Below are 20998 nucleotides of genomic sequence, written 5' to 3'. Positions count from 1 at the left end.
AAAATTGGAGATCTCGAGTACGGCCACGATTACTCTTCGACACAAAAGTTAACTTTAAATAACGCGAAACGCTAAACGGGCGAACGCGGGAACAAAAATCAAAAGAGCCGACAAAGAAATGCGTGACAGAGTCGTCACATTTCTCTCAACACAAGAGAAGGACGGTAATTCTTTTAATTATGCACGATCACGAAAAAAATGACCCGGGAAAGATGTTCGAGGGCCCACCAACCAAACCAGAAAGTGAAAAGGAAGGAACTCACGGTGTTTCTTCCCATTTTCGCGACACGTCCTCTCTGCTCGATACTTCACGAGAATCTCCTCGAGAACCAGAACGTTACGCGTAACGAGGATTTTGTCTCCCGCCCCTCTCCTAATTTCGAATACTCCCGAAAATTATTGACAGGTCCGGCGCAATTACAAAATTGGTCCGAGCGTTAGACAGGGCCCCAGAATGAGTTTTAAAATCGGGAAATGCTACACACGATGTCAATGCATTTTACCCCTGGCTCGACCATTATATTTTTACGCAAGAAAACGGACCGTGGAGTTCGCATAATTTACGGGACCTCGCGAGAATGATGCGATGATCGCCGTTCGATGATTGTCGACGGGAGAATTCAGCGGGTACGACGGCCCTGGCGTAACGATGGAAAAACAACCAAGTCCTCGATGCCAAACGAATATTTTCCAACTCGAATATTCTCGAGCCTTCCGTGAGATTTCCGTTGCCTCGTCCTTGTATCAACAACAGAATGCGAAGTCCTTTCTCTCTCTCTCTCTCTCTATCTTTCCCGGGATCACTCACATGAAAAAATATATTCCAAGACGCAAATTAATAAAATATTAACAAAACTATCGCCCTAAGCAAGCCCTGTGAGATAATCGTGTGGCCGAAGTATCGAGCAGGAGCTATGGGAGCGCTCTCCTTCCGATACTCTATGTTTTAGTGACGGTCAAAAATAAAAAACCGTCACAACATAGATAGCAAATTTGCGAGATTTCGCGTCATGTTGACGTTTGAGGTTATGACCGCCGGAGTGCTGTTACGTGCAGAGTGTAGAAAAATAAAAGTAGTTATTGAAAAGTGGAAGGAATCGATATTATTAATGACGTGACTAATTAGTGTTGAATAATAATAATAATAACAATGAGAAAAAAAACGTTCGTTCATTATAACCTCTAAAACGTTCTTTCCAAACAGAAATTCTATGTTGTGTAATTACATTAAAGAAAGAGGTGGATGGTTGTGTGTAAACGAATTCAAATAAATTTTAAAAAACTTTGGTCAAGTAATTCAATGTATTGTTGTCATAATTTCTTTCATTTAGTTTGGCTGTGTTTACCGGTCCCTTTTTTCCACCTTCTTAGCTTACAGTGTATTGTCATACCAATTTCTATTTGTTCTCCAGACAATACGAGAGATATTCATATTTCTATTTTTTTTATATTAATTTCAACAAGATAATTTGAAATATTTATAACAAAAAGCCTTCATAATTGCTTGTTCATACACCCAAGTTTTGAAAAATCTTTGAGCCATGTAAATGCATAGATATATTCACTTGAGTTGTTACATGATAAATTTGGAAATTTATTTCAATAAGTCATTGGGTGCTTAATTTTCATGATATCAAAATTTGTATCTTCGAAATGCAATGAACACCTCTAAAGTTCGACAAAGTGATGAAGCGACATGTATATTGAATATTTCCAGACCATGTTTGCGATTGGCATTGTGGGTTGAAAAATTCATGTCTGTAAGTCTACACCTGATTATTTTTGGATGTGATCAAATATTTTGTCTGCGGATAACCATGGAGACATACAAAATTACAGCATTTTGCTTGCTTCAACATGCATCGTATCTGTCACTTTTTTTTTGAATGTGTCATAATATGTTTCAAAAATGTGGTTCATGTAATTTTGAAGTGTTTTTCCCTATAGCACCAAAGTCTGTATAACTGGTACGTAGCAAGTACCTATGAACTTTGATATTTCTGTGAAATAGCAGGTATGGCAATCTTTTAGCTTTTTGGTTCCGACTGGAATATATTAACGAAGATATTCATTACTAAAGTCTTCACCTACTTATTTCTGAATAGATCTGAAATTACTGTCTTCAGAAACTAATGCACAGATACATGAAACAATTTTGATTTCTGTTCTCTTTCAATTGCGCTGTCTTTTTTCTTTTTAACTATGGCTCTGCTCTTTCCGATCCTTGTTTTGACTCCATCGGTTTGCAGCGGATCGATGCATATTATTAATTGGTTGCCTAATATGTGTCCTATGATTTTCTACTATTTCTTCATGCTGATTGTGGTAACGTGATTCAAGAGGTTTCCAATTATGATCATCAATCGCACATTTTGTACAACAGATTCTCAAAACAGTTTCTGGTCTTGATATAAGTGTAGTTATTCTTTTTCCACCTGGTCTGTCGAGTAATAAATTTTGAAACTTGTTCCAAAAAGTCTTTGGATGCTTTTTTTTGCTGATAATATGAAAATTTGAATCTTAGGAATGCGGTAGGCAAACACAAATATTGACAACAATACTTATGAAATGACGTGTATGTTGAGTATTCCTATTCTGCAAACTGCAAATGTGGAATTATTGGTGAAAACATTCATTACGATATTCAGTTGCTCACTTTTCGATTACGATTAAGTATAATACTTGCCAACATCATGGGAACCTACAGAATTTCTGAATGTTATGTGCGCTATGTGATTTTAATGTAACATCATGACTTCTAACAACTTTCCACTCTAATACTATAGATTTGGATCATTGAAATACAGCAAAAATCTGCAAACTATAAAATTTATATACTGTGCCATTCATTTTATATTTTACTCCCACCGTAACATAAATATGAAGTGAAAAATTCATTACAAAAGTCTTCAGTTGCTCATTTATGGATTTTCTATGGATAAGTATATGTGCTAAGTATCACCCCCTATCTTTATGGTAATATGTAATGGAACTTTGTTCAGCAAGTTTTAAAGTATTTCTTTTCAAATAGTATTAAAGTTTGTATTACTGCGGTATGGAGCGAATACCTTCAAACTTTGATATTTTTGTGTCGCAGCATGTGTGCCAATTATTTAAATTTTTTACTCCAACCGTAACATGTAATTTCAAAAATTCATCACAAAAGTTTTCAGCTTTACTAATTATCTTAATTTTCCTTTTTCTAAATTCTATGCTAAATTTCTGAATTTCCTAATTTATTTCTAAATTATCCTGAAATGAAATTGTTTTCCTCCACAAGCAATGTAGGTACCTTAAACGTCTTTGAATTCCGTTGCTCTGTTGAATCAAGTACGATCAGTTTTTTTTACTTCTTTGAATTCTGACATAATAAATGTTTCCGGGTGCCTTTTTTCTGCAACTATCAAACTGTAGATAATTGGATCTCCGCGGCCACTTGCAAACTTTGGAAATATATTTCATCGGGGGCATGTTTTGGATGACACGAAAATGTCTAGATTCAGAATGCAAAGACGACATTTAAAAATGGCCAATTCTGTTGTATTCGTTGTGTCTTGAATTTGATCTATCTTATCCCTTTTCCTTTCTTTTCACTAACGTTATAAGCCGGAAATCATATCTCAGCCCGCAACACGCATTGCTACATGCTCTTGAGTTTTCAATGGACAAAACATATTAGAAGACAAGGAGAAAAATCACCAAAGTCCAAGAACAAACCTCTATCGAAATATTTCCAGTACAATTTTGACGAAATTTAGGTCTTTTTTCGTGGAAACCAACGTTATAAGCCGAAAATCATATCACGACCTACAACCTGCTTTTCACCGTGCTCTTTGGTTCCTAATTGACAAAACATATTAGAGTACAAGGAAAAAAATCGCCAAAGTCCAAGGAGAGCCCTGTGACGAAATATTTTCAGTACAATTTTTACGAAAAATAGGTCTTTTTTCGTGGAAACCAACGTTATAAGACGAAAATCATAAATAATTCATAGAAATTTAAACTAATATCCTATAGTCAACTGAACATAAATAAGGAACTTTTGAGAAAAAAGACGTGATATCAAACCATAAACTTCCCCTAGGAAAAAAAAGGTTGGGACAAGTACATTGATGATCCCTCGTTTGTTGATAATTCCATCCATGAAAAAAACTTTAAAACAAAATTTTTATAAAAAATGGGCAAAAAAATTATTTTATAAAAAAAATACAGAACAATTTGAAAAAAATTTCACAAATCTTGAAAAAGCATTATCTTTAAAAAAAACTAAACTGTATGTATTTTTTAAAGTGTTAAAAGAATCAAATAACAAGTAAAAAATAAAAACCGAAAAATCGCGCTTGAAATCATTTTGGAAACCGATGCCTCATTCTTCTTATTTGATTCGAAGGGCTAAATCGTTATTCGATTTGAGAGCAGAGATTGCTCGGTCATGTTGGAAAAAATCACGATTTTTCATGAATAGAGATGATTCCGATAGAAAAGGCGGTTTCTTCGTAGAGTTTTTGGTATGCTCTGATCGTTCAACAAACCATGACGATTGGATTCACCTGATTGAATGAATGACAGAGGCTCAGTAAGCCTCAACACTCGTTATTCGATTTGAGAGCAGTGATTGCTCAATCATGTTAGAAAAAATCTCGATTTCTAAAGAATAGAGACGATTCCGATAGAAAAGGCGGTTTCTTCATATAGTTTCTAGTGTGCTCCGACCTCACAACGAAACACGAGGATTGGATTCACCTCCTTGAATCAATTACGAAGGCTCAGTAAGCTCCAACACTCGTTATTCGATTTGAGAGCAGAGATTGCTCGATCGATTTCGAAAAATCCCGATTTCTCAAGAATACAGACGATTCCGAGTATAAAACCGGTTTCATCGTATAGTTTTAGGTATTCTCCGACCGTAAAACGAAACACGACAATTGGATTCACCTCCTTGAATGAGTTACGAAGGCTTAGTAAGCCTCAACACTCGTTATTGTGTTGGAGAACCGAGATTGCGCGATGGTTTTCGAAAAATCCCGATTTCTCAAGAATAGAGACGATTCCGATAGAAAAGGCGGTTTCTTCATGTAGTTTCTGGTGTGCTCCGACCTCACAACGAAACACGAGGATTGGATTCACCTCCTTGAATCAATTACGAAGGCTCAGTAAGCTCCAACACTCGTTATTCGATTTGAGAGCAGAGATTGCTCGATCATGTTAGAAAAAATCTCGATTTCTCAAGAATAGAGACGATTCCCATAGAAAAGGTGGTTTCTTCGGATAGTTTCTGATGTGCTCCGACCGTAAAATGAAACACGACAATTGGATTCACCTCCTTGAATGAATCACGAAGTCTCAGTAAGCCTCACTTCCTTTGCGCAGGATTGACGTTTTTTTCGATATTATAAAGAGTAAAATCTGTCAATAACATTTTTTTCCTCAGTAAATAATGAATTAATCGAAATCCCCAATATTTTGGAAATGGAATGATTCATTGACTTAGAATTTACATCGGGTATTGAAGGCTCATCGTTCTCCATTTATCCATTCACATCAAATGATCCTGGAAGCAAGTAAATTTACGTAACAAAGTATTAGTAGTAAAATAAAAAAATCGAGAATGATTGGTTACTTATCTGTCTTGATTCTCATTCACAAATCGTTCGATGTAGATGATTAAATGGTGTTTTATTAATAATAAATTATTAATCGCAATATTAACATTATAATTTGAAAATCGCCGCGAAACAGCACCGACAAAGACAGGTCAGAAACACGTTTTATGCTATTCCGTACCGGATGGAGTATACACGTGAAATGACCGAAAAAATTCACTTTTCCACCAGCCGACCGAATATTTTTCTATATTATGTCATGGCTGGGCATTTTAGGTTTGAGAATTTTCGTATTTTTTTCTTCTACTCGAACGAAAATTGCAGACATAATTTTCGGAAACTTTGAGACGAAATTTAAATATTCACAATCACCGAAATTGAATTGAAAGAAAGAGTTGCGAATAAAATGCTGGAGTTCACGGAAAGCTTTGTCAGTGATGTTTCGCGGCGATTTTTAAATTATAATGTCAATATGGTGATTCGTCTTCGTCTTCAGCTTCGTCTTCGTCTTCGTCTTCGTCCTCGTTTTCGTCTTCGTCTTCATGTTTGTCTTCGTCTTCGTCCTCGTCCTTGTCTTCATCCTCGTCTTCGTCCTCGTCTTCGTCCTCGTCTTCGTCTTCGTCCTCGTCTTCGTCTTCGTCCTCGTCTTCGTCTTCGCCTTTGTCTGCGTCTTCGTCTTCATCGTCGTCTTCGTCTTCGTCCTCGTCTTCGTCCTCGTCTTCGTCTTCGTCTTCGTCTTCGTCTTCGTCCTCGTTTTCGTCTTCGTCTTCGTTTTCGTCTTCGTCTTCGTCTTCGTTTTCGTCCTCGTCTTCGTCTTCGTCCTCGTTTTTGTTTTCGTCCTCGTCTTCGTCGTCGTCTTCGTCCTCGTCTTCGTCCTCGTCTTCGTCTTCGTCTTCGTCCTCGTTTTCGTCTTCGTTTTCGTCTTCGTCTTCGTCCTCGTCTTCGTCCTCGTCTTCGTCCTCATCTTCGTCCTCGTCTTCGTCTTCGTCCTCGTCTTCGTCTTCGTCTTCGTCCTCGTCCTCGTCTTCGTCTTCGTCCTCGTTTTCGTCTTCGTCCTCAATTCATCGCATCGTATTTTTTCTCGAAAGTCCAATTTTTGAACACGACGTTCGAGATTTAATTTCGTAGACAGAAATTTGGTTCCCTGCTACCTAAAGTTAATATAAAACGTAAATATTATCCGAATAACTATTTCAACTTCGTAATTTCGACATTAATTTTTTATTCAAATTAAAAAATCATGACAATTTTCGTATCGATTTCGGCTTTGTATCTTAAAAAAAATATGTTTTTATTGTCTTGACTAAATATTGCATAAGAATCTTGGGATCTGGTCAAGAAAAAAGAGAATTTCGTTGCATTCCAACGATGCAAACTTCAGCATCGTCTCGATCGTGTGCGTTTTCTGGTGTCTTTTGAGCTTGCTCGAGGAGGTGAACGTCCATGTGCAATCCTGGTAATTACAGGTGTAAGGTTTACTTCTGGTGTGGGATCTATTCTGCGCCTTTAAACGACAAGGCTTTTTTTCATGTGCATTTCCAACGCACGTTTCGTCTGGAACTTTTCGTGACAATATCCCTCGCACACTACCCGATTCGGTATGTGCAATTTTTTGCGACTCCAGAGATTGCAGATAGTTGTAAATCGTCGAAAAATCTGCAATTAATGTCAACTTTCATGGTGGGCACATTTCTTTACAGTAAAGAAAAAAACGACAAGTTTTTATTAAATGTAAAGTTGATAATTTCTCCAAGTATCGCATGATGAGATAACGTGGAATATTTAGTAGAAAACAAAAAATCGATAAACCGTTTAATGTTACCTTGACATACGTGTACACACGTATTGCACGTTTGAAGTAGTTCCAGGAGTTCCGCCAAATCATCCAAAAATTATCCCAAAGATTACCGCTGAACCTTCTCGGTGTCTTCCAACCTCAAGTCCATGTTATTAATCCCGTTTGTAATCCGCCAAGAAAATGCAGAGGCTATGCCATCGCGCCTGTCACAACACATCACTAACGTCACACCACTGACAGATTCTTTTTGCGCGAAAGTCGTGTCGTGTGACATTGCCTTCAAAACAGTCGGCAAAAATATTCGCTCTGAATGCGAGCGGGAGCCCCGTTTTAGCCCCTATAACAGACGACACTGAGGCGTCGTACATCATGGCGGCAAGCGACCTTCTCATTGGCTGAAAAAGCTCAAATTCGATTGCCTACCATTTGAAAAGTACCTTTTTCAAAACGGCTAAGTAGGAATTCTTAGAATATCGTTCCGAACCCGAGGCTACCCGGACGGGAAGTCTTTCTGAATTACCCAGTATACCACCCCCTTAAGGTACAAACGATTTAAATTACGGCACAAACGGGTACATTCCTGGTACAATTGAATGGAACTTACTAAAATCAATTATCGTTTACTCAGTTGCCAACTTCACATAGGTCGCACTATCTGCTGCGGTTCAATGTATCTGCGCAATGAGCTTCGAAGACAGCAATTTCAAATCTATCCATAAATGAGCAACTGAACACTTTTATAATCAATTTTTTACTTCATATATATGTTCCGGTTAGAGTCAAAATGTAAAATGAATGGCACAGTATATAAATTGTATAGTTTGCAGATTTTCACTGTATTTCAATGATCCGAATCTACAGCATTATAATGAAAAGTTGTCAAAAGTCATGATGTTGCATTAAAATGACATAGCGCACATTGCATTCAGAAATTCTGTAAGTTTCTGGGGATGTTAGTAGGCATTATATTTGATCACATCCAAAACTGAGCAACTGTATCGGAATGAATTTTTTTTATAATAATTCCATATCTGTAGTTTGCAAAGTGGAAATACTCAATATACATGTCATTCCATAAGTTTTGTTATTAAAGTTTGTGTTTGCACACCGCATTCCGAAGATACGACTTTTCATATCATTAGCAAAAAAAGCATCCAAAGGCTTTCTGGAACAAGTTTTCAAATTTATCACTCGACAGACGTAATGGGAAAAGAATAACTACCCAGTATACCAAGACCAGAAATTTTTTCGAAAATCTGATTTACAAAATGTGCAATTCAAGATTATGGTTAGAAACCTCTCGAATCATGTTACCACAATCATCATGAAGAAGGAGTAGAAAATCATAGGACACATATTAGGGAACGAATTAATAATATGTATCGGTCCGCTGCAAACTGATGGGGTGAAAACAAGGATCGGAGAGGGCAGAGACAAACTGAATATCAAGCAAAATATGGGGATGTTTAAAAATAATGATGACACAAGAAATAAATTAGAAAACATTTATTCAAGTAAAGTTTCTAATATCATTCTAACAGTTCCGTGTGTTTTTGTTGTATTTATTCGTATGTATAACCTATTTACACATGATATATAACCACGCCAGTGACGATATATTCGCACTAGACAATATTTCTCGTAATCTGGTTTAATTGAAGGATTATTTCAGTCAACACTTATTTCCAATCGAACGAAATAATGAAATCTTGAAAAGTTTCGTTGACATATATGCATCGCGCAGTTTTTATATTCTTTTTCACACACACATCACAGACTACATTTACGCGGCCGCTTTGATACCGGTTTAATATATCACAAATTTTAACAAAATAAATAGTAATATGCACTTCTGTAGATGACGAAAATTATTTTTTTATTTATCCCGCACGCACTTCGTAATGGAGAAACTCTGTTCATGCGATCAAAAACTGACACGAGGTTTGTACATATATATATGTATATCGATCGAATTTATGACTGCTGTTACCAGCTGTGCTGCGCCGTGTGCTACGTTATGAAGTTGACGTCAGATTTCCAATCATCAACAACTAATTTCAACAACCAATCACAACGTCTAAAAATGGATGTCGTCAGATCCAACCAATCAGAAACTCGATAGCATCAAATTGCCTTTGATGGTGTTATATTTTAATATACAGACACATAAATTTTTGAATGTGTTGGTAACTTTTGCATAATCTTGAGCCCGTGCAAAGTTTTTTCTCAGTAATTACGCCACCAATGATGCTGATTTTGGGCTCATTCGATAGAGAATTTCTCAATTAGCTGAAAGTTCAATTTTCAAAGTCGTACATTACTCATAGGCTTCGCAATTAAAGAAAATCACATGCCAATTTTACCCCCACCACCGCGAATCGTTTTATTCAGAGAAAGTATAGTCTCGGCGAGAGCCTCGGGCCAGCAGACGACAGGGCTGTCAATATATTTGTCCCGAGACTCTACCGAGTCTCTTGAAAATAAATGATTTTATGATTAATTATTATTAACTTCAAGATTGTTTTACAATTTATCCGATTAAGAGCATTAATTCAAGAGGCAGCGGTAAGACTAGAGTTTGTATAGCGTCAAAAGCGATCAAAAAACATAAAAATTGTAAAAACAAAAGCGTACAACACGCTTGAATTATCAAAAAGCGTAAGAACTCAGGCTTAAGCGGTTAGGATTACAGGACATCGGTTGTCAATGATTAGTGTTGCGAATTTCATTTTTTGTCTGAAAAGTCACATGCAAAGCGGGAAGGAAAGGAAATAGAATAAGCAGAGGGCACGATAAATCATAAAGCGTTCTTTATTGTACACACAAAAACGAAAACAAATTTGAAAATTCAATCGAAATTTCATACAGAAAAACGCTCTGTTTTTCCGGGTCTTTCGAGTCTTCTCTCGCCTGATTCGGTCAAACAACGCGGACAAACAAAAACTAAAATTAAAGACGCGTATCATTTTGTAAAAACACAGAATTATTATTGAATAAATTCATTTTGTTATTTATCCATCTAATCCTCGTCTCTCATCTCGTTCATACCTGCTCCTTTTAAAATTAAGGTAGCTCGAACCGACGCGTGGCGGCGTTCAGGCCAGGTCGGCAAGAGCGTTACATTACAATATATATTCAAGCTTCCAAAATTACTCTCTAGTTTATATTCAATGATGGCAAATTTTACTTCCCACTTATTCTTCCCGCGAACGAATTCCATTCGGAATAAGAACTAACCTATACTATTATTAAGAAAGTTAAACTAAGAATGAATCGCATTTCAACAAATTTTTGACCAGATTCTGCCGTACAATTTCGTTTTTTATGATTGATTTTTTATTGAATGAATAGTGATGGGCCGGACAAGTATTTTTAACTCATATTTAAACATAATTTGTATCGATCCAATCGACGTTGAATATTGTGAATAATATCGGAAGCTCCTGAAAGTCTGAAAAGAATCGATTTTCTTATAAGTCTCTGCCACCATAGAGAAAGAATTGGCTAGCTTGCATGTGATTTTTTTGGATTTAAAAGCTTCTAAGTACAATTCCATAATGTTGAAATTAGGAGTTACTCATAAATTACTTGTCCTCCGATTGATATCATCAATTTTAGTGCTGCACGTAACTCAAGTGGTAACTTTTTTCAATTCATTAGAAAATACTTGGCCTCGAATTGATATAATAAATTTTAATGCTGCACGTAAATGAGATGGAATTTTTTTAAATTGATTTAGCTGTTCGAATCAAATAAGAAGAATGAGGCATCGATTTTCGAGTTTTTTTTATGGATGGAATTATCAGCAAACACGACACCATCAACGTACTTGTCCCAATCTTTTTTGCCCTAGGGGAAGTTTATGGTTTAAGCACATTGTTACTAAAAACTGGAAAAATAAAAATTTCACCATTACATAGCTTCCTGCATGAGGAAGAAAAAGTAACGACTCCGCGTAGGCGGCGAGTTGGAAATTTAGAAATAAATACACGTTTCATGTATGATGAATCTGTAATTATCGACGTATCTCAGGATTTTTTGAATATTTACAGTGAATAGGGTTTTCGAATGTGAATTTTTTGAAGTTTTTCCATAGCCAACTCGGTACTGATCTTTTTTTGTCAATCGAAGTTTGTAGATGTTTTTTGACCTAGCAAATTTTGACAGATCGTTTTCTGACGCTACCATGTGTAAACGTGTCGAAACTTAACAAGAAAAGGAAAGGACGTGTACGAAAATATAAAAGACGAATAATAATCTTGAATTAACGCCACAAGTTTATACGGATATCGTTGGATTCGGAATATTTAGAGATTGACAAATTTATTTACTGTCATCGGGGAAACGACACAAGGATATATTTCTTTGTCGATATTTATATAAATAAAAATTTATCGAAACGAGTAAAGACATAGCAAGAACGTGTACTGAAATAAAAGAGACGAATAACCCTCTGGAATTTACTACACGACTTCATACGGAAAGCACTGAACTCGGAAAAATTTGACATCGACAAATTTATTTACTCTGATCACGGAAACGATACAGGTATTTCTTATTTATTACTATCTTATAACTATAAACCTTTCAAAACGTGTCAATACAAAGCCAGCACGTGTACTGAAATAAAAGCGTCCATCAAATGTTCACATTCACAATGCGGAATACACTACAATGTATTCCCTCCACACATTCGATACCTGGCAATAGCTACTCTGGAAGGCAAATTTGAGAGCGTAACTCACGATAAAATTGTATGGGTTATGCCTTTGAACGGTGAGGCCAAAGCGGGACTAGCTATCTACGTAGACGTAGCTACATAGAGAAAGGGGGATTTTAGTCGGTAGGGTCGCAAGACGAATCCGACACTTGGGGGGACTAGCTAGGACCCCAGTAGTGCGTAACTTGGCATTTACCCTCTATAAAAAAAAATAAAAAATAAAAATTACTAACTACAATTTTTTTCGCTCTGTTTCAGATTTCGTAGAGAGTTCTCTACGAATCTCTCTTTCGTAGAGAGTTAACTTAAAAGGCAATGAACGATAGATTAAATTTTATATTGTAAAACGCGCGCAAAAGCTATGTAAAGAAATGTAAACGCATACCTGTACATAGTATCACATAGGTCATATGGAAATCTGTGTTGGATACTATTGTGTGCCCAGCGAAGCGAGCATACCTTGGCTAGTAGTAATATATATCTTTCACTTAAGTACTGCGGGCATTCAAAATATAATGATTCCAAATCAAGAGCGACTATAGAGAAATAATTTTGCTACTCGAAAACTTTTATTAGATTTTTTGTCAAATTATTTAAACGCACCATCAGATTTTGGAGTTATGTTGAAAAATTCAACTTTCTGCAGTGCTTTGAGTAGAAATAATGCCATAAGAGTCCTTTCAAAGAAATCCTTGGGTGACCGTTGATCAGCTAGCGTAACTAACGCGTAAGCTCTCACGTCCAATATTTTCTCATGTTTTTTCGTATCTGCTTTTTCGTAGTTTTTTTCGTAATGCAAAGTATTTTCCTCCAATTTTTTCTTTCGATGACGGCGTTTAGTAGATTTGCTCGGGCCCACATGTTTTTTAATATTCTGTGCCGCTTCCGCTCCTTTATCGTTATTATCCTTCGCGTCAACTCCAATGTTCGTCTCTGTGAACTGTAAGGTTTCGTTCATAATCTTCTTCCATATTTGGCGACAAGTTCCATAACCTTCTTGTGTCACCATTCGAAGTGCAAGTGAACTTAAGATGCTCATCCCCGAACCTGCAATTTTAGAGGAAAATATTATTATTATTTTCCATTGGCGAACAGGACGTTTCTGATATATTATGATTTTTTTGCTTTTCAATTAAATATTCGAAAGAAAACTTGATAATTTTATTTGATGCGTAAAACTTCATAAAGTTTTTTCATTAAATAAGAATCTGTTAAGTACTGCAAATCCTTTTAGATATTTTTACTGAAACGTAACACTCGCGCAGCGGCCCGAGCCCGCTCGAACTCTCGAATACTACGCGTACAGAAAACATCGCGGAGCGATGACGGGCGTGCGTCCCAACCGGTGACCATCTTGGCTACTGACGCAAAGGCCCGAGCGAGCCGGCGGGCAACGCTCTGAACAGCACCACTTGACGATAATTCAAACTAAATTATATTTTCCTTTTTCTAATTGTTTTCTAACATTGTATTGATCCTTATGGGCGTAATTAGGCTTAAATTAACGAGAAAAATAGCCGCTATCGAAAAAAAATAGAGAAAAGGTTAAAGCGTGTAGAAAATTTGTATTATTTCAAATAAAGAGAAACGCGAGCTTACAACGCATGCGCGGGGCTAAGCGTTCATGGGCTACAGGAACCCGAACGTGACTTTTCTCGATTTTCCAAATAAAATAAAAATTAATGATATTAAATAAAACAATGAAGCCAAATCATGCAACTAATTAAATAAGGGTAATTGGCATTGTGATTTTATTGTTTTAAAGTCATGCTGAGCTGGAAATTACTAAAAGCGGAATTTGGCGCATCGGGCAAAATAGCGATCAGCCAATAAGAAGGCGCGAATTAAGGCAGCGAGCCAATAGTGAAGCCCGTTACAAAAGGATGCGCAGAAAGCGTCCGAAACATGAAAATTCGGCGATTGAGAGATTTTAGAGTGGGGAACGGGGTATCAAGAGACTCGGTAGAGTCTCGGGACAAGTACATTGACAGCCCTGTCGTCTGCTGGCCCGAGGCTCTCGCCGAGTATACTTTCTCTGAATAAAACGATTCGCGGTGGAGGGGGTAAAACTGGCATGTCATTTTCTAAAATTGCAGAGCTCAGGAGATTTTTTATAAATCAAAAATTGGTTTGGAGACTAATTTTCAAAATCCCTTTCGAATGAGCACGAAACCAACACGATCAGTAACGTGAATGCTGAGAAAAAACTTTGCACAGGCTCAAGATTATGCAAAAGTTACTAACTCATTTAAGGATTTGCCGTGTCTGTACAGAACACCATCAAAGGCCTCTTGATGCCAGCTATAACCCATTTCTATGGAAGCTCGAGTCCCGGGATCCCGGCTACAGAAATAATGAGTTGTGATTGGTCAGGATACTCGCTGTACCGTTCCAGCGGAATAAAGTATATGAATATATACTGTAACGTAGATTTTCCCCGCAAGGGTACGATCCAGTCCCTTCTCGGCTCACCCGCTCCTTCCCGTATGACTCTCCGGCTGCGAGAATGAACTGGGCGCCAGGTACAAAGTACCGTCGAATTAATCGACTTTATTTTCGTCGATTCTCGCGATCGTAACGCAACGCAAAACTAGAATTTAGAGTACACGAGGGGAACGAATGACCGAGGACGGTCCGACTACTCAGCTCATCTGAGATACAAAAGGTAGAGGGGGGGATCCTTGGGGAAAAGTAGCAATTCACAACGCAAAGCAAATAATCGACACAGACAGAAGATTCAGAAAAGATTCACAATTTATTCAAATAAACAACAGTACAAGAAAAGATGAATTCTCGCGAGATTGGATTCTACATAAAATAAGAGTGGAAAAGGAAATTCAATTTACGGCTCGCTAGAATCGCATGGCCAATACGTATCGGACGACAACGCGGTTTCGGCGCGTGGCTTACTCGAATTCATCAGGTAATTCAGGTGATCGGTAATCGCATCGCAATTTCGCGGGTGTCGTAGGTAATCGACGACCGACGCTCTGGCATTGTAGGTAAAAGATAATCAGCGATCTGACGAGCAGATGCCCTAGGTAACAGGTAAAAGGTAACCAACGCCAGAACAAACGGTGTCTTAGGTAAATTTAGGTAAAAGGTAATCGACACCAGGTAACCCGAAAGTAATTCGCGAGAGCGTCATAGGCAACATAGGCAAGGTAATTGACGCTAGGTAACCCTAAATAATTCGCGAGAGCGTCATAGGCAACATAGGCAAGGTAATTGACGCTAGGTAACCCTAAAATAATTCGCGACGAAAGGTAATCGAAGGTAATAGTGAAGCGACTTCGGCTAAGCGCGAGGTAACACCGAAATTCCCGAACGATCAGTACAATAATACGAAGATAGCGGCGTTATACGATAAAATAAATCACAGAAACTAATAGCAAGATAATCTTTGAAACGGTAACAGAGGTAACGGAAGAGTGCCGTAAGATAATTCGCCATAGAGAGGCACAAAATAATACGATCGTCACGAAATAGAGAAAAAGAAATAACTGCGAACGCAAAAGGAACGGCTGAAAAATACGCAATACAAAAGACAGAATAAATCGCCGTATAGACGACGCGCGACAATAAGTGCGAGAGAGACAGGGCGAAAACATCGCGCGAACGACCGTGCTCGCTAGAGCCTCAACGCGTGCAGGGAGAGAGAGAAACGTAGCTGCGGGGAATATTCCAGCGCGTACTACCAAAATTCGACATTACAAAACTCAAACTTAATTAATTAATGCGCAACAAGATTACGTCAAATAAACTATACTGAATGGACCCAAATTAATATCGAATCGATTAGTGGAGCTGAGCCGCAAAACTATAAAATTTGGGAACACGGGAAGTATCGGCCGCAATCTCGCTCGAAACTTCGACACACATGTTCCCCGAAACGCCAAATAAACCGGAACTAAATTCCGAAACTCAAAATGCTCAACTCCATTAATCATTCCGGGAGAAAGAGAAAGGGCTTACCGAGGAACCCGCTCGTCGCACGCCGAAAGACAAAAGGAACCTCGATGATCGGGAGGTATTGATGACTCGCCGGTGAGGTGATCGGAAGAAGACTCATAGTGCGTACGAGCGGTCCTCCAGATTCGGCGTTCTCCCCACCACTAGGCCCATGCACAACGGCGCTCACGCGCTAGGCGCGAACTAGAGTACAGAGTCTTTGCTCGCGCTTTCGCGGGAAACTCAAAACAAGGGAGCGTGTACGGAGGATATTTCCCGTTACGCTTCTTTACCCAATATCGCAATAGGGAAAAAAAAGGTTGGGACAAGTACATTGATGGTCCCTCGTTTGCTGATAATTCCACCCATAAAAAAAACTTTAAAAAAAATTTTTTTTGAATTGTAAAAAAAATTATTTCATAAAAAAAATTATTATTATATATTTTTTAAAGTGTCAACAGAATCAAATAACAAGTAAAAAATAATAAACCGAAAAATCGCCCTTGAAATCATTTTGGAAACCGATGCCTCATTCTTCTTATTTGATTCGAACAGCTAAATCAACTGAAAAAAACTCCATTTAATTTACGTGCGGCATTAAAATTTATTATATTAATTCGAGGCCAAGTATTTTCTAATGAATTGAAAAAAGTTACCATTTGAATTACGTGCAGCATTAAAATTTATGATATCAATCGGTGGACAAGTATTTTATTAGTAAATCCAAATTTTGACATTATTAAATTCTTCTAAGAAGCTTTTAAATCCAAAAAAATCACATGAAAGCTAGTCATTTCTTACTCTATGGTGGCAGAGACTTATAAGAAAATCGATTCTTCTCAGACTTTCAGGATCCTCTGGTATTATTCACAAAATTCGACGTCGATTGGATCGATACAAATTATGTTTAAATATGTGTTAAAAGTACTTGTCCGGCCCATCACTTTCCGTTTAAATTGTTTATCCAAATAAAAGTCAGGGCTTGTCTAGAACTGATGGATCACAAGTATTCATGCAGAGGGAATTGAGAGAATTATCTTCAAGTAATTTTTACTTAATTGCACTAATTTAATAAAAAACGGAAACAAATTATTCTGCAATGTAGAAGGGATATTATTGTGCATCGATAAATGAAAAAAATTGTACATAATGTATATGTTCAAGCTTCCAAAATAACTCTGCAGTTTACATTCGATGACAGCAATTTTTACTTCCCACTTATTCTTCCAGCGAACGAGTTCCATTCGGAATAAGAACTAACCTATACTATTATTAAGAACATTAAATTAATAGTGAATCGCATTTCAACAAACTTTTAACGAGATTCTGCCGTGCCATTTCGTTTTTTATGATTGATTCTTTATTGAATGAATAGTGATGGGCCGGACAAGTACTTTTAACACATATTTAAACATAATTTGTATCGATCCAATCGACGTCGAATTTTGTGAATAATACCAGAGGATCCTGAAAGTCTGAGAAGAATCGATTTTCTTATAAGTCTCTGCCACCATAGAGTAAGAAATGACTAGCTTTCATGTGATTTTTTTGGATTTAAAAGCTTCTTAGAAGAATTTAATAATGTCAAAATTTGGATTTACTAATAAAATACTTGTCCACCGATTGATATCATAAATTTTAATGCTGCACGTAATTCAAATGGTAACTTTTTTCAATTCATTAGAAAATACTTGGCCTCGAATTAATATAATAAATTTTAATGCCGCACGTAAATTAGATGGAGTTTTTTTCAGTTGATTTAGCTGTTCGAATCAAATAAGAAGAATGAGGCATCGGTTTCCAAAATGATTTCAAGGGCGATTTTTCGGTTTATTATTTTTTACTTGTTATTTGATTCTTTTGACACTTTAAAAAATATATAATAATAATTTTTTTTTATGAAATAATTTTTTTTACAATTCAAAAAAAATTTTTTTTAAAGTTTTTTTTATGGGTGGAATTATCAGCAAACGAGGGACCATCAATGTACTTGTCCCAACCTTTTTTTTCCCTAGGGGAAGTTTATGGTTTGATATCACGTCTTTTTTCTCAAAAGATCCTTATTAATGTTCAGATGAAGGTAAGATTTTAGTTTAAATTTCTATGAATCGTTTATAATTTTCGGCGTATAACGTTGGTTTTCACGAAAAAAGACCTATTTTTCGTCGAAATTGTACTGAAAATATTTCGATAGAGGTTTAGTCTTGGACTTTTGTGATTTTTCTCCTTGTCTTCTAATATGTTTCGTCCATTGGGAACTCAAGAGCATGGAGCAATGCGTGTTGCGGGCCGAGATATGATTTTCGGCTGATAACGTTAGGAAAAAGAAAGGAAAAGAGGAACGATACATCAAATTCAAGACACAACATATCCAACAGAATTGGCCCTTTTTAAATGTTGCTTTTGCATTCTGAATCTAGACATTTTCGTGTCATTCAAAACGTGTCCCCGATGAAATATATTTCCAAAGTTTGCAAGTGGCCGCTGAGATCCGATTATCCAGTTTGATAGTTGCAGAAAAAAGGCACCCGGAAACATTTATTATGTCAGAACTCAAAGAAGCAAAAAAAACTGAGCGTACTTAATTCAACAGAGCAACCGAATTCAAAGACGTTTAAGGTACCTGCGCATTGGTTTTGGAGAAAAACAATTTCAGGAGAATTTAAAAATGAATTTAGAAATATAAAAACTCAGAATAAAATAGAAAACGGAAAATTTAGGAATTTAGAGAAGCTGAAGACGTTTGTGATGAATTTTTGAGATTACATGTTACGGTTGGAGTAAAGAATTTAAATGATTGGCACACATGCTGCGACACAAAAATATGAAAGTTTGGAGGTATTCGCTTCATACCGCAGTAATACAAACTTCAATAGTATTTAAAAAGAAATACTTTAAAACTTACTAAACCAAGTTCTATTACTCATTCTCATAATCAAAGATAGGGGGTGATACTTAACACACATATTTATGCACAGAAATTTCAGAGTTCGCAGGTATCTGCTGCGATTCAATGTATCTGCGCAATAAATTTTGAAGACAGCAATTTAAAATCTATCCATAAATGAGCAACTGAAGACTTCTGTGATGAGTGTTTACTTCATATATATGTTACAGTTAGTTTTAAAAAGTAAAATGAGTGACACAGTATATCAATTTTATAATTCGCAGATTTTTGCTGTATTTCAATAATCCAAATCTATAGTATTATAGAGAAAAGTTGGCAAAAGTCATGATGTTACGTTGAAATTACATAGCGAACATTGTATTCAGAAATTCTGTATGTTCCCATGGATGTTAGCAGGCATTATATTTGATCACATCCAAAACTGAGCAACTGTAGACTTAGCGTAATGAATCTTTTCACTAATAATTCCACATTTGTAGTTTGCAAAGTGAGAATACTCAATATTACCATAATTAAAGATAGGAGGTGATACTTAGCACATATATTTATCCACAGAAATTTTAAAGTTCGCAGCTATCTGCTGCAATTCAATGTATCTGCGCAATGAGTTTGGAAAACAGCAATTTCAAATCAAATTTCAAAGCATAAATGAGCAACTGAAGACTTTTCTAATGAATTTTTCACTTCATATTTATGTTGCAGTGAGAGTCAAAAAGTAAAATGAATGGCAAAGTATATAAATTTTATAGTTTGCAAATTTTTGCTGTATTTCAGTGATCCAAATCTATATAGTATTATAGTGAAAAGTTGTTCAAAGTCATGATGTTACATTAAAATGACATAGCGCACATAACATTTAGAAATTCTGTAGGTTTCCATGATGTTGGCAGGCATTATACTCAATCGCATCCAAAACTGAGCAACTGTAGACATATCGTAATGAATGTTTTCCCCAATAATTCCACATTTGCAGTTTGCGGAGTAGGAATACTCAACATACACGTTATTTCATAAGTATTGTTGTCAAAATTTGTGTTTGCCTACCGCATTCCGAAGATTCAACTTTTCATACTATCAGCAAAAAAAAACATCCAAAGACTTTTTGGAACAAGTTTCAAAATTTATTACTCGACAGACCAGGTGGAAAAAGTATAACTACACTTATATCAACACCAGAAACTGTTTTGAGAATCAGATATACAAAATGTGCGATTGATGATCATAGTCGGAAACCACTTGAATTACGTTACCACAATCAGCATGAAGAAATATTAGAAAATCATAGGACACATATTAGGAAACCAATTAATAATATGTATCCATCCGCTGCAAACCGATGGAGTCAAAACAAGGATCGGATAGAGCAGAGCCAAACTCAATAGGAAGCAAAATATGGGAATATTCAAAAATAATGGTGACACAAGAAATAAATTAGAAAACATTTATTCGATTGGAGTTTCTCACATTATATATACTAACAGTTCTGTATGTTCTTGTTTTATTAAATATCAACCATAATATTTCAGATCGCAAAAAGAAAATTTGACGTTATAGGTTGACGAACATTTTTTCTTACAACTTCCAGACCTATTTTTGATGAACTGATTTGCCTTATTTATATTATTCACTAACTATGCGAACGTTTGTTACATTTGTCCCGCACTTCGTAACGTCAAACTCCGGCCGGTTCGTTACCACACAGCTATCAAAGGGAACTCGTATATATAACCTACATTATTACATATGATATGTTATCACGCAACTGATGATATATTTACACTGGACAATATTCCGCAAACTCTGGTTTAATTGAAAGATTATCTCAGTTGACACTTATTTCCAATCGAACGAAATAATGAAATCTTGAAAAGTTTCGTTGACATATGCATCGCGCATTTTTTTATATTTTTTAGCACACACAGATTATAGTCTACATTTACGCGGCCGCTTTTATACCGGTTTAGTATACCACAAGTTTTAACAAAATAAATATTAACCACTTTTCACTAACCATTTTC

The 20998-nt window shown here is 36.4% G+C and overlaps 1 protein-coding gene across 2 annotated transcripts in view; it reads right to left on the bottom strand.

Moving 5' to 3' along the window:
* The window catches only part of LOC122406467 (SET and MYND domain-containing protein 4-like), a 1392500-nt gene that overhangs the window by 460865 nt on the left and 910637 nt on the right, over nucleotides 1-20998 (bottom strand). For both annotated transcript variants that reach the window (XM_043411934.1, XM_043411935.1), the window contains exon 7: nucleotides 12725-13168. In XM_043411934.1, the coding sequence (XP_043267869.1) occupies nucleotides 12725-13168 (444 nt within the window). The remainder of the gene's footprint in view (nucleotides 1-12724; nucleotides 13169-20998) is intronic.

This window comes from Venturia canescens, chromosome 2 (assembly GCF_019457755.1).
Source record: "Venturia canescens isolate UGA chromosome 2, ASM1945775v1, whole genome shotgun sequence".
Lineage (NCBI taxonomy): Eukaryota > Metazoa > Arthropoda > Insecta > Hymenoptera > Ichneumonidae > Venturia > Venturia canescens.
The sequence above is the reverse complement of the archived record's forward strand: the minus strand, read 5'-3'. Positions and strand labels throughout refer to the sequence as shown.